Source organism: Chelonia mydas, chromosome 14, assembly GCF_015237465.2.
Source record: "Chelonia mydas isolate rCheMyd1 chromosome 14, rCheMyd1.pri.v2, whole genome shotgun sequence".
Lineage (NCBI taxonomy): Eukaryota > Metazoa > Chordata > Testudines > Cheloniidae > Chelonia > Chelonia mydas.
The window spans coordinates 8,220,320-8,235,687 of NC_051254.2; the positions used below are offsets into that span (position 1 = coordinate 8,220,320).

Consider the following 15,368-nt stretch of genomic DNA (forward strand, 5'->3'; position numbering starts at 1 on the left):
TTTAGATGGTCATTGTTTAGTTTGCTTTGATAAACTATGGAAACTTTGATATTGAGCCAAATTCATCACTGGGGTCATTCTGTTGACTTTAATGGAGTTAATGGATTTGAAACTTTTTATCTAGAGGTTTGCTGGGGGTGGAGGAAATTAATTATTATTTATTAAGTACTATAGGTAGAAACTATATTATTTTTCATTTATTTTTAATGTGGTAATGCCTAAAAATCCCTATCAGAACCACTGCTCCATTATATGAGGCACTGTATACACACAAAATGAAAAGACAGTCCCTGCCTTAAGTATATAAAAATAGAATTCTTTAAGGTAACTTCCGGACTCAGTAACCCAACGTGGCAGATAAAATTCTAGTTTACCAGCCTGAGAAATTCTGGACCAGAAGTATTACAGGAAATAAGATGTTATCCAGGTCAGAAAGACCCTACCTGAACATTTCATTTAAGAGCAATCAGCAATGGTCCACTTTTAGTTCAGTAAGAGCAGGAAGTTACTCATTGATGTCAAAGAAACATCCATGTTGCTAATAAGAACCATAGAATACCTAAATTGAAAAAATGTTTAATAAAAGAAAATTGATCAATGATCTAGGCATCCTGCAGCTGGAAAATAATATTTGACATAGTACAAAGTATATCGTTAAAAACATGAAATAGTAACTGAGAAATCTTCATTTGCTTTATCTTCCTCATGAACCAAAGTGATCATTGGGGCTTAAAACTATAGATTGCATGTATGGGACAACGTGACTCTCAGCACTAGCTGATATTAGCAGTTATCATCAACTTATTATAACATTACTCTTCTCCACTAACATAGAACTAGAGATCATTTGAAACCACATGAAAATTCCTTAAAGAAATAAAGGGCAAAAATTTCAAAAGTACATAAGCAATTTAGGCTCCTAAATCCCATTTTCAAAAATTACGTAGGCACTTAGAAATCTAAGTCTCATTGAAAGTTCACAGGATTTAGGCTCGTAAGAGCCTATGCCACTTTTGAAAATGGGATTTAGGCTCCTAAGTCACACAGGTACTTTTGAATATTTTATCCAAAGTGTTTAACAATGTGTGTTGACACTGTGCATAAACAGTGTAAATTTGCTGAAAGATGTAGATTATGGATGGCAAAGGACAATCAAAGTGAATGAAGTCAGTGGCAGGATAAGCTCCTATCAATCTAAATAACAGAGTCACCAAGTACCAACACTAGGGTGTCTATATTAGATGAGCCATTGTACTGTTATTACTAAATCTGCTTCTCAAGTAACGAATAGAGAGTCTGGTGTGACTAAATGGTTGAAGAATGATTTTAGGCCAAGATTTTCAAAAATAACTAGTGATTTTGGGCACCTAACTTAAGACTCCTTGAAGGAGCCTGATTTCCACAGGGCAGGTGCTCCATATTTTCAAAATATCAGATCCCTTTAAGGTCTTCCAAGTTGGGCTCCCAAAAAACTCAGGCATGCAAAATCCCTAGTAACTTTTGAAAATCTTGATTTTAATAAATTATTATTTGCCATCTCATCTCCTAGATCATCTTTGTATCTGTTATATCTTAGCATGCAAATATGTAATTATGTGTGAGAATGTGAATAATGCAAAACCTTCTTTTCTACATCTGCCATAATCTCAAAAACATCCTATGAACCATAGCACAGTGACTAACTCAGTGCAACTAGAATTCTCATGTGAATTTTGCTTGACCTCTTTAGAAAAAAACAGTTACTCACCTTCTCGTAACTGTTGTTCTTCGAGATGTGTTGTTCATGTCCATTCCAATCAGGTGTGCACGCGCTGCATGCACGACAACCGGAAGATTTTTCCTCTAATAGTATCCATAGGGTCAGCCTGGGCGCCCCCTAGAGTTGCGCCTTCATGGCGCCCAGTATAGGGCTCTGCCAACCCAACCCCCCATCAGTTCCTTCTTGCCGGCTACTCCGACAGTGGGGTAGGAGGGTGGGTATTGGAATGGACATGAACAATACATCTCGAAGAATAACAGTTAAGAGAAGGTGAGTAACCGTTTTTTCTTCTTCGAGTGCTTGTTCATGTCAATTCCAGTCAGGTGACTCCGAAGCCCAAGTTCCAGGGTCGGAGTTGTCTACTGATTGGAGCACTGCTCTACCAAAGGCCACGTCGTCTCTGGCCTGCTGGGTAATTGCGTAGTGCGCAGTGAAAGTATGTATGGAGGACCACGTCACCACTCTGCATATTTCCTGGGTGGGAACCTGCACCAGGAATGCCATTGAAGAGGCCTGAGCCCTGGTGGAGTGCACAGTAATTGGAGGAGCAGGCACCCCTGCCAGGCTGTAGCACTCATGGATGCAGGACATGATACATGAAGAAATTCATTGAGAAGAGACGGGAAGACCTTTCATTCTGTCCGCCACTGCCACGAATAACTGGACAGACTTTCGGAACGGCTTTGTTCTCTCGATGTAAAAGGCCAGGGCTCTGCAGACATCCAATGAGTGAAGCCTCTGCTCTCTGCCACTTGAGTGCAACTTAGGATAGACTACTGGGAGGATGATGTCCTGGTTAATGTGAAATTGGGAGACAACCTTCAGGAGGAAAGCTGGGTGTGGCTTGTGCTGCGCCCTGTCCTTATAGAACATGGTGTAAGGAGGCTCTGATGTTAATGCCTTGAGCTCAGACACCCTCCTGGCTGAGTTTATCGCTACCAGAAATGCTATCATGTATGAGAGATAGAGCAGGGAGCATGTCGCCAGTGGTTCAAAGGGCAGACCCATCAGTTTAGAAAGGACGAGGTTGAGGTCCCAAGCTGGGATCAGTTGCCTGACCTGTGGATATAGCTTGTTCAGACCTTTCAGAAAACGACTGACCATAGGGTTGGTGAAGACCGACCGGCTGGCTGTACCTGGATAGAAGGCTGAAATGGTGGCCAGGTGAACCCTTATTGACAACATGGACAGACCTTGCTGCTTGAGATGGAGGAGGTAGTCCAATATAAGCAGGATAGTGGCGAGAGTCAGAGATGAATGATGCTGTGCCGCCCAGATTGAAAATCTCTTCCACTTGGCAAGGTAGGTAGCCCTGGTCAGGGTCGGCTACAGGCACCAGCTTTCCAAGCAGGTGCTTGGGGTGGCATTTAGAATGGGGCGGCAGTCCGTGTCCTGCGGTGGCAATTTGGCGGCAGCTCCACCGCTCTTCCCATCGCCGTGGCTTTTGGCGGCAGCTCTGCCACTGTTGCGGCAGCGGCAATTCGGCAGTGACTGCTTGGGGCAGCAAAATTCGTATAGCCGCCCCTGGCCCTGGTGGAGGGTTTCCTACCGTCCAGGTGGACTTGTCTAACCCAGTCCAAGCAGGCAAGCTCCATCGGGTTCAGCCATGGAGCTTCCACACCATGAGGTGCAATGACTTGAGGTTTGGGTGCTGAAGGCATCCATGATCCTGAGTTATTAAGTCCAGGAAGAGCGGCAAGGTGACTGGGGCTTCCATGGACATTTCCAGGAGTGATGTGTACCAGTATTGGCGGGGCCAGGCTGGAGCTACCAGTATCACCAAAGCCTGTTCCCTCCGTATTTTGAGGAGTACCTTGTGAACGAGCAGGGTGGGCAGGAACACATAAAGGCTGATACATAAAGGCCAACATCATCGCTAGTTTGCCCACAGAATGTACCAGGCCCGGAACCGGTGCTGGCGATCTCTTGCCTAGGAGGTGAGGGTGGTGCTGTAAGCGCCAAAAGGTCCACTGCTGCCTCGGAGTGTCTCTGGTGTAGAGAGGAGCTGGAGGTCTTTGTGGTGGTGCGTCAGTGAGCAGTGCTGGTCCGGACTCAACTGGACCCATCTCAGGACAGGAGTCAATGGAATCCCCACCGAATGGGTACCCGATAGGGGCTTGTTGGCCACCTGGTCTTTATACCTGGCCGGGGAGCGCCCTCTGTCAGCCTTTTTCCTTTTGTGGGGCACTGGGGAGTTCCACCGGTGCCTCACCGATGTCTGGGGCCTGTGGGTGGAGCCATGGCAGTGCCAAGGGTCTCTAGCAGAGTCCTTCTTCGGCACCGGTTCGCACATGGACAATACTGGAGCACTGTGCACCAAGAATGCGGCGCTCGAAGTCGGATCTGCCACACCCGGCTCTGACTGAGGACGAAGTGCTCCCTCCATAAACAACACTCGGATGCGCTCCTCCATGTCTTTAAGAGTCCTGGGGCAAAAATTTCTACAGATTTTGCACTTGTCTCTAAGACGCCCCTCACTTAGACACTTCAAGCACGAAGTGTGCGGGTCATTTTTTGCGTAAACCTGCCACAGTCCGAGCATGGTTTAAAGCCCAGAGACTAAGGCATAACCCAGTGCCGGGGAAAAACATCGGTGGGGAGACCCCCCGAAGGAAAAAACTACTACACTAACACTAACTATATACACAAACACTGCTAACACACGCTTGCTGAGGCAAGAGCAACGGGGAGTTCCAGCTAGCCATCACAGGCAGTAAGAAGGAACTGAGTGGGAGTCGGGTCGACAGAGCCCTATTTTGGGCGCCATGAAGGCGTGACTCCAGGGGGCATCCAGGCTGACCCTATGGATACTGCTAGGGGAAAAATCTTCCAGCTGTCGTGCATGTGGTGCGCGCACAACTGTTTGGAATTGACATGAACAAGCACTCAAAGAAGAATATTTATTTACTGCATGCATATTGTGTCAGAATATTTGAAATCATTTTACACTGTTGCTGTAAACTGTTTCTAAATTCAAGGATCCATCTATTAGAATTCCACATCCACATCTTACTTTTTTTTATTGAACTGTGTGCTTCAGGCAATTATCAGTTATATAACAATTCTTTTCAAATATCTAGACCAAGCTGAGGTCAAGCTTTATTAAATGAGAAGACGGGCAAACAATATGTGACAGTTATTCGTGATATGAAGTGGTATGTTACTCAGCTATGTGCTGGAGCTGATTTGTTTTTTATGGTGCTCTAGGGTTGAAAGCAGAGAATATTGCACTCACATTTAGAGAAGGATGTGAAAGTAATGATTTTCAGAAAGATGGCAAGAACATCTCTTCATTTGAGCCTGGTTAACAAGAAAGGTTCATGGCAGAGCTTCAGTTTATGAATCAAATCACAAGCCAAGTCATTGGGGCTAACTATAAACATTAGAAAAATAATACCACCAAGTGAGAGAGAAGCTCACAGTGAGTGGCAGGAAATACAAACAGAGTAGTCTCACCAGTTTGCCTCTTTCCTAGCTCATCCTCATTTAGCCTCTTATTCAGCACATCACTGAAGCTTCTGCTTAAAGTGAAGTGCATATTTAAGTCAAGTATCAGAGGGGTAGCCGTGTTAGTCTGGATCTGTAAAAGCGGCAAAGAGTCCTGTGGCACCTTATAGACTAACAGACATAGGCCACAGAGGTCTGTGAAAGTGAGAGATCGTTGTCCAGGATGGGTTGTACAACCCACACTTTCACAGACCTTGGGAGGCAGGCCAGTCCTCGCCCACAGACAACCCGCCAACCTGAAGCATATTCTCACCAGCAACTACACACCGCACCATAGTAACTCTAACTCAGGAACCAAGCCATGCAATAAACCTCGATGCCAACTCTGCCCACATATCTACACCAGCGACACCATCACGGGACCTAACCAGATCAGCCACACCATCACCGGTTCATTCACCTGCATGTCCACCAATGTAATATACGCCATCATGTGCCAGCAATGCCCCTCTGCTATGTACATCAGCCAAACTCGACAGTCCGTACGTAAAAGGATAAATGGACACAGATCAGATATTAGGAATGGCAATATACAAAAACCTGTACGAGAACACTTCAACCTCCCTGGACACACAATAGCAAATTTAAAGGTAGCCATCCTGCAGCAAAAAAACTTCAGGACCAGACTTCAAAGAGAAACTGCTGAGCTTCAGTTCATTTGCAAATTTGACACCATCAGCTCAGGATTAAACAAAGACTGTGAATGGCTAGCCAACTCCAAAAGCAGTTTCTCCTCCCTTGGTGTTCACACCTCAACTGCTAGAAGAGGGCCTCATCCTCCCTGATTGAACTAACCTCGTTATCCCTAGCCTGATTCTTGCTTGCATATTTATACCTGCCTCTGGAAATTTCCACTACATGCATCTGGGTATTCACCCACAAAAGCTTATGCTCCAACACATCTGTTAGTCTATAAGGTGCCACAGGACTCTTTGCCACATATTTAAGTGTTTTTCTAAATAGTATGGACTTAAGCACAAGCTTTCCTGGATCAAGGCCTCAGGGAGTAGGGCACAGCTGAACTTGATTTTGAGTGTAGATTAAAGGAGTTGTATTGTAAATTCATTATTACTTCCCTGTCCTTGTTCATTTGAAAATGAACATTGAACTGTGAATCCTGTCCAAGATTGCCAAGGTGCAATTAGCAGGTATAGTCATAAGGCCAGATACATAAAAATTAACAAACGAATTCAAATAAACAGCAACTAATCTTTAAGTGTTTCTTGTCTATCCTACCTAAACCAAGGGCATCTTTTTGTGTTGTTTAAAATAAACCCTGAAGACAAGTTGGCTGTCTTCTCATGACCACATCTCCAAAACATCCATATTTTTAAAATACAGTTTATTACATGGGCAATGAGTTTGGAGAACCTGGAAAGTGATTTCATTTTAAGAATCGATACTGGATGTAATGTCTTTGCTTTCAATAGCAATTGGTGTCTTGGCTTCACTGCCCCCTCAAACAATATATTTAGTATCATACTTCTTGGCTTTCCTTGACTTACTGGAAAATCAAATAGCTGATGTTGAAATTACAGTCCCTTCAGGGTTTTCTCCATGTTACTGGAGGTTCCAACTTGGTAAAGTTTCATGCTCAACCGGTAATATACAAGTTAGTTTAGAATTTACAATGGCATTGTCAAGCCCTTCAAACAGATGATGTACACTTTACCATCTGCTGATTATATCCATAATGTGGTTCTCTCATAGGCTTGAAACTTGCTTCCTCAACCTCAGAGACAGAGTTCTTTATGATTTTCCAATGCTCCCAGTTGGTTTGAACATTAGAACCCTGGTTCTTCACTGCCCTCATGACTTGTGTTGTCATTGACACCTCCACAGAGTGCATGTAATATGCTACCAAATTGGGATTGTAGCATTTTATGGCTTCTTTGCATTCACTTTGCACACTTATAAATGAATACACAAGGTCTAAGGCAGTAGATGATAAGGCCTTTGATAAATTCATAAAGGAGCACACAGGTGAGTAACTCTGCTTCCAACACATAGATAATGAAGCTTGGCAGTGTTGGGTTTTTTGGGTTTTTTCACCCTTGACTTGTTTCTGTTTATTTTCCATCCAAATGATGTGCAGAGTCCAGAATAAAATGCAGGCAGGATTTACGTATACAGTATCTTCAAACTGGAGGGTGTACTTCCCAAATCGAGGAGATCTACCCATGCGAACTGATTGAGCTAGCGTGCTAAAAATAGAGCATAGCCACAGTGATGTGAGTGGCAGAAGGCACTAGCCAACCTGAGTATGTGCCTAATGTCTCAGACAGGTACACATTTGGGACAGCTAGTCCCTCCTGCCACTTGCACTGTCACAACTATACATTTTATTTTTATATGCTGGCTCTAAAGTGCAGACACACAGCACAATGGAATCTCTGCTTTCCCTTCTCTAGTTTCTTTACACATGGTGTGTACAAGAGTTTTTGTAATTTAAAAAAAAAACCACATTGGATATTTCCCCCTGCCATTACATTTACTTTAAACTTCCAATAGTTAGTTGGTTTATAGCTGAGGATGAGATTCAACAGGCATCATCCCATCTGGCTCCCTTGCTGCTCCAGGTTGAGCAACTCCCTGCATTTTCACGTTAGTGCATTACATTGAGCTAACTCCTGCAGTGGGTATGGAAGAAGAAGAGTGCAATCAGCCACAGATCTTACACAAGTAGTGATGCATGCAAAGGGGCTTTCCAGCTGACGCCCTTTGATGGCCCACAAGAGTCTGCTGGCAGATCTGCCATGTTGTGTGGGTGTGATATGCCAAAAGAGATATGGTTTTCAGGAATAGGGATGTGGCTGGACCACAGTCAGGTGTATATGTATGCCACCAACTATAGAATACGCTAGCAGGTCTCACTGGAAATAGACCTGTTGCTCCTTGAGCAATAAACAGTGCCTCATAGTACATTGTACTAAAATGACCTGTAGCATCATGCCCTGCTATGGCCCAATGTCTTTTGTGCCCAATGAGCTTCACAGCATCGCCAAGTATCTACTGCTGCCATCAATGCACTGGCTTTTGGGTAACAGACCAGGATTTAGCCTCATGTATCTTATTATATCCTGCCATTCATTTAAGCAAATTGTGTTATTTTTACTCAGCCCTGGTCTACACTGGGGGGGGGGGGGAATCGATCTAAGTTACGCAACTTCAGCTACGTGAATAACATAACTGAAGTCAACCTACTTAGATCGACTTACTGTGGTGTCTTTGCCGCGGTGAGTCGACTGCTGCCTCTCCCCCATCGACTCTGCCTGCGCCTCTCGCGGCAGTGGAGTACAAGAGTCGACGGGAGAGCGCTCGGGGGTCGATTTATCACGTCTAGACAAGACACAATAAATCGATCCCCGTTGGATCGATCGCTGCCCGCCAGTCTGGCGGGTAATGTAGACATACCCTTAGTGTTTATTAGCCTTAAAACAGACACATTAACAAGCTAGCAAATGGGGACTTTTCAGCCAAGGTTTTTCAGTCGTGGTTCTCCTTGCTTTGCAGGATCCTAAACATTTCAAGTCAGAGAAGACGGGGAGAGGCCTATTAAAAGAAGGCTGGAGGGAGACACACCAGCCGATCATGTGCTCCTACAAACTGGTGACTGTGAAATTTGAAGTCTGGGGACTTCAAACTAGAGTAGAACAATTTGTACATAAGGTCAGTGAATGCCTATATACTATTATCTTGCACAGGAGTAGGGCTAGAGCACAAGTGGAACTAGAGCATTATCCTGACTTGCACATGAACAGGACTAGAGATGGGCTGAGCCAGGAAGTTCAGGTTTAGATCTGGTTCCAAACCTCCTTAACATTCAAGGGTGATTCGATCTGGGGGTTTTCATGTGTCAATTAAAGAGAAGAGGCCCAGCTGCAAAATTAATCTCTGGATACAAACTTCCCCAAAGGCTCGAGTTACTCAGATCCAAGGCTTAGTTTTTCGCCCATCTCTGAGTACAGCCAGCAATAACATTTCCAATGCTGTGATCCTTATGTGGGCAGAATTAACAACATCCTTGCCCAAGAGACCTCCACTGCTGGTAAAATAATATTTGTGCCAATGACAACAGATTTATTGTGACAATTGTGAGCTGTTAGATTAATACAATACAATGTTTCTAGACTGAAATATTACTTGAAGCTTTTAAAGTCTGTATTGCACTTTATCAGCAGTTCATTTAATTTTACCACAATTAAACAAACACTGTGGGTCTGACTCTCACCTCACTCACTCTGATTTTACACCATTGACATCAGTGTAGTTACTCCCAGTGTACGGAAAGCGAGAGCAGAATGTGAAGCCGAACAGTTACTCCAGTTTGATAGCTCTGTTGGCTTTAATGGCTATCTATCTGGATGCAGTAAAAGCTCATTAATTCTCATTATGCTAATCTGCCAATCTCAAAATACTAAAAACAAAAACCGTGGCAGTCTCAACCCACTCCTCTGATTTAGAGTCTGATTCTATCCTCAGTCTCACTGATGTAAATCAAGAGTGTCTCCTCTGAAGTCACAAGAGCTACACCAGTAAGAAACCAGTGTAAATGAGATCAGAATTGGACCATTAGCGTAATATTAAGCTATCACTGAATGAGAGTTTCTAGACAACTAAGTTGGACTTACTGCAATAGTTCTGATGCCTTTTGCACATACATCTGATTTCCTGAAGTTTAGCATGCTTGGCTCTCAAGTGTATATTATTGTTCATTTTCACTGGATGTGTGGTTCCTTCTTCTAAAACCAGATATCTCAGGCAAGTACAGCGCTCCAAGATGATAAAGTCACAGTTGCAAACACTTCTCCTATTCTGCAAAGCCCTCAGAATTCAATCCCTTTTTTATTAAAAAATGCCTGAATTTTTCATAAAGGTTTTGACTCATGCTTTTTGGATAGGATTTTCTATATATTCTCCTGCCAAAGTTTTGTATATTATATTTTTCTTCAAAGATTTTTTTAAAATCTGTAATTAGAAATGAGTAACCTTCACAGAATAACAACATCCAGGTTATCTTACAGCTTTCACACGTGGTGGGAAAGTTATCCATTCTACTTGTCCAAATATTAATTCATTAATGATACATTTATCAAATGGTCTTCTCCAGGTATTTTAATGTCCAGACATTGGTAGAATTTTGGAAGGTTATTGACCTCTTGTATGTGAAAAGAACTAACAGGTTCCATTTTAAGATAGAAGGGAAAGGAGTTCCAGTGTGCTTGCCCAAATATTAATATATTCGTTGTTCAGCTCCCAAATGTCCCCTTCTTGTGTATGTCACCATAGATCAGTGTAGAGTCTCAAAGTTCAGAGTGTTTATGTCCTTCCACCCTATAGAGAGACCATGATGTTCCTATAGTTTATTTTCTATAATGTTTTACTACACAAGATACTTTTAACCTTTTTTTCTTATTTCACAGGTGGTCAGAGATATATTAATGATTGGACACCGACAGGCTTTTGCATGGGTTGATGAGTGGTATGGTAAGTCATCTTCACAAAATTAACTTACAAAATAGCCTTGGAAAGGGCCTGATGGAAAACCCATTGAAATAAATGAAAGACTCCTATTGGCTTTAATGGACTTTAGATGAGGCCCAAAATACATAGGGCCTTATTTAACCCCTCACTCTACATGTAAGTTTATGCCACAATAGCCACTGGTGGGGAAGGTGCATCCAGGAGGTGGGACCAGGGTGTATGGTCCATGTATTTTAGAGCATATGCCCCAGATCCAGACACTCCACATCTTCAACAGTTTAGTGCTGCCCCTGTCAAGAATAATCTACATGAAAGACAGTGCATAGGTTTGAATACAAGCCAATATTAATGCTGCTTTCATAGCACTAATGTGCAGTCATCTCCAACCTCCAAGCTTTTGGCCCATGTTATTTCTAACACAATTTCAACTTTTCAGGACGGGTTTTAAACTGTTAATATAAAATGTAATAAAAACCAGAACTAAAAGTTCCTGTTTGAAAAACAAATAAATGTAATAGCTCCAATTGAAAACCCACGGGCTCTGATTCAACAGTGGCTGCATACACAACTCCCACGGAATCCATGCTTCAGCTATAGGAATAGGCACTTTGAATTTTACAGGGTAATTTCAACATCAAAATAGTTTATGACATTTTATTGCACAATAAACACACAGGTATTGTGCCATATACATACTATTTCAATAAAGGGTATGCATTATCCCAGATATTATAGATCAGTTTCTAAAACATTCCTGTAATATAGAATTGCAATTTAGAAATGTATTTAAAAGAGACAAAGATAGATAGAACCACCTTGAGGTTCAAGGGAATACTGCCTTAAACTTTTCATGAACAATCTTTAGCGATTCTAAGGCCTGGTCCACACTGAAAAGTTATATCAGCACAGCTACGTCAGTCAGGCATGTTGTAAACCACACCCCGATCAGCACAGATGTGCCCCGTTGTAGACGCAGCTGTGTCAATGGATAAGGACCTCTGTCAACATAGCTAAGACCTGGGCTTGGTCTACACTACATACTTACTTCAATGTAAGTGTGTCGCTCAGGGGTGTTGAAAAAATTATAGTGACCTTAGCCCCCCACGTAGACAGCACTATGTCAGCAAGAGAGCTTCTCCTGCCAACATACCTACGACCACTCATAGAAGTGGAGTTATTAAGCTGACAGGAGAGCTCTCAGCATCTTCATCAGACATGCTACAGTGGCACTGCTGCACTGGTGCAGTTGTGCCAATGTAAGTTTGTAGTGTAGACCTGCCTCTGGTCTACACTAGAAAATTAAGTTAGCGTAATTACTTTCCTCAGGAGTGTGAAAAATTCACACCTCTGAGCAGTGCAATTAAGCCGACCTAACCCCCAGTGTAGACAGCACTAGGTTGATAGAAGAATTCAACCTAGCTATAGCCTCTTGGGGAGGTGGATTATTTACGCCGATGGGAGTACCCTTCCCGTCAGCATAGCTGGTGTCTACATTGAAGCACTACAGCTGTGCAGCTGCAGCAATTCAGCTGTGGTACTGTAGCATTTCAAGTGTAGACAAGCCCTAACTTCATTTGGGGAGGTGTTGTTCCTAACTTTCTGTCAGCGTAGGCTGCATGTAAACCATGGGGCTATGCAGGCATAGCTATGCCAGTATAATCTCAATAGTGTAGACATGATGTTTATCTCTCTTCAGTGCTCAGAAATATTCCGTTACCTAGAAGTCCAAACAAAAATCTTCAGTTTGTGTAAAGTGGGATAGCTATTTTGACTTCAGAGAAAGTATACCAATTTACACCAGATAAAGATCTGGCCATAATCTGGGCTACAGATTATTAGAAATTAGAGAATTTCCTTTTAAAATCACAATTTATTTTATTGTACAGATTTGATAAAGCATGAGGAAATATGTGCTGCGGTGTAGAGGCCATAAAAATACTGGCAGCCTGGAAATGGATCTTTTATTTTTTCCTTTGTGTTTTTTAATTTAGGGACACTCATAAACTAGTAAGAGGATTCTGCATCTTTAATCAAATGAGAACAAGCTTTATTTCCTGATATGGTATATGTCCCACACCTCCACAAATCCTTATGCCATCATCAGTGTCCATAAGTTTTGTAAAAGACACAGTGTCTGTGTTCAGACAGTGTCCCCTAGCTACAAATGAAAATAACCACTTCCCAATATTAGTTTAGCTTATCTCTAACTTTCAGGTTTCTTTTCTAATGAAATTCATACTCCTTCATTTCCTTAAGCTGTGTTTTATAGTGATCCCATGTGATGCTTTTATCCTATCTCCTGTTTTATCTTGTTTCCTGTTTAGATAGATAGATAGATAGATAGATAGATAGATAGTGCTGATTGCTAGTAACAAGCAACTTAATGCATATTTTGTTGTTCCTTCGGTAGCTTAGACTCTTGCTTAAAATGTGTAGCGCTGTTTATGCAGTAGGCCCTAATCACAAATACTTGATTTACACAAGCAGATCAGGGAAGACACTGCTGAAACACTTGTCTTGTATTTTTATATGTTTGGCTCAATGTAGACAATTAAACAAAAATTACATCATTATTTTCAGTTCCATTAGTTTCAGTTTTCATTTTTGTTCATACACTATGAGGGCATTTCTATGGAAATTTTTTGTGCAATCAGACAGGGCTGCTCAAGAAGAATATCCAAGATGCATGACCACATAGTTATATCTGTCAGTGTTTTGGCTGGTGATGATCTTCAGCACAAATTGCAAATAGAGACTGAGGAGTTCCTCTGCTCTCACTTACATAAGAGAATGTGAATGGATTCATTTATATGGGAATCCGCTTCAGAGAAACACTTTAGCCAGTGTGTAATGCACCGTTTCTGGGTGATTTACTTTATGCCAGGAGAACTACTTCAGAAGAGTCCACCTATGCTTTGGATAGTCCTTGTTTCCACATTATGTGTTGTTAGCTCCACTGTACAGTCTTACACCAGGGCAAAAGGGGCATAGTCTGACTGTTCAGTTGCCAAGGAGAAGAATATAAATTTTTACATCAAAAAGATATCTCTAGTGAGGCAGAAGATTGCAAAATATGATCAGTATCTTGATCTTCAAAAAATGACAACAGTGTCAAATGGGCTTTGGTAGACTATCAATCTGAAGTACTGTACAAGGGAATCAATAGAACCTATTCATGAAAAGGAGTAAGATTTCCCTCCCTGAAGCCACAGAACATGCCTGCTTGAGAAATAAGATTTACTTGACAGATCATGAGTCTATGCATTGGAGGATGAGTCCAGAAGAGTACATGCTAATGAAGATCTTATCCCTGCAATGCTTCCAAGGTCATAGTTTGCCTGGGTTACTGGCTGCTGTAGGTGTTGAGGTCCTTCACTTTTAGATCTTCCCTAATCATCTTTGGCCAGGGAGGCCTGTGTGTCCCTTTCCTCTACTCCCACCCTCCACAGCACATGTGCCCACAGGGTCCCCACTGTTGTTCTTGCACAACAAGAAATCCAAGCTAACAAATACCAGTTAAATGTAAATTACACAAGAGAGTCCTGTCCAGCTGAAAAGTAGAGGAGTGAAAAACTGGTAAAACCATAATTTTAAAAAGTTGGACCAAATTAATCCTTGGTGTAAATTTGATGGATTCAGCTGTATCACACTACAGATGAATTTAGCTAATTACATTTACAAAGCTGAATAAAATGAACAAAATCAAATTTTCTAGTATGAATTCACAATGGGACACAGAATTTGCTTCTTATTACTTTTGTTCCAAATGAGGATTCAGAGCTAGCTAAAATCTCGAGTCTTGCCATCCTCTGAATTTTCATGCCTGCACCTTTACGTTTCTTTTCAGATCTCATTTTATAGTTTTCTGGCAAAGCATGTATGGAAATATAGAACCATGCATCTCAATGAAAAGTGCTGGCTAAATCCATATTTATAACTGATGGTATTCTATAGCACTGAGTCTAAATTTTCAAGTTAATTGTTTTTCAGTCAATAAATTCACATTCTTGTACATTGTTAAGAAGAGAGAACGGACTCAAAATTAATCAACCATAGCAGCTGTGCTGAAAAAAAGACAATGTACCAATTTGCTTATTGTACTGTAGATCTGACAATAACATATACATCTGCTTTTTCTCATTTCTTACCTATACTGTGGTGCTCTGATGCTTACTCTTTATATTGCACTGTCTTCCCTCATGTCAATGGGAAGTACTAGTATGCATCCATCAGAACAAAGACCTTTTATATATACTAGTTCTTTTTGCCTTGCCGAGAACATACCTATGCTACTTGTTTCTGAAGTGGAGAAGAACAGCTTAGAACATAGGTGGGCAAACTACGGCCCATGGGCAGGGCCGGCTCTACACTTTTTGCCATCCCAAGCAGTGAAAAAAGCTGCCGTCATGGACGGCAAAAGGGAGAAGCTGCCACCGAATTGCCGCCGGCGGGACAGAGGAGCTGCCACCAAATTGCCGCCGCTGCGGAAACACTGCCGCCCCTTTCTAACTGCCTCCCCAAGCTCCTGCTTGGAACACTGGTGCCTGGAGCCGGCCCTGCCCATGGGATATCCTGCTCGGCCCTTAAGTTCCCGGCCAGGGTGGCTAGCCCCTGGCCC

General features: G+C 42.3%; 1 protein-coding gene across 8 annotated transcripts in view; it reads left to right on the forward strand.

The window, feature by feature from the left end:
* PITPNC1 (phosphatidylinositol transfer protein cytoplasmic 1) overlaps positions 1–15,368 on the forward strand; it is a 198,495-nt gene that overhangs the window by 165,803 nt on the left and 17,324 nt on the right. For 5 of the 8 annotated variants that reach the window (XM_037914090.2, XM_037914088.2, XM_037914089.2 and 2 more), the window contains 2 exons: positions 8,780–8,935; positions 10,690–10,753. In XM_037914090.2, the coding sequence (XP_037770018.1) occupies positions 8,780–8,935; positions 10,690–10,753 (220 nt within the window). The remainder of the gene's footprint in view (positions 1–8,779; positions 8,936–10,689; positions 10,754–15,368) is intronic. The other 3 variants (XM_043527639.1, XM_037914091.2, XM_037914092.2) reach the window with 1 other exon arrangement.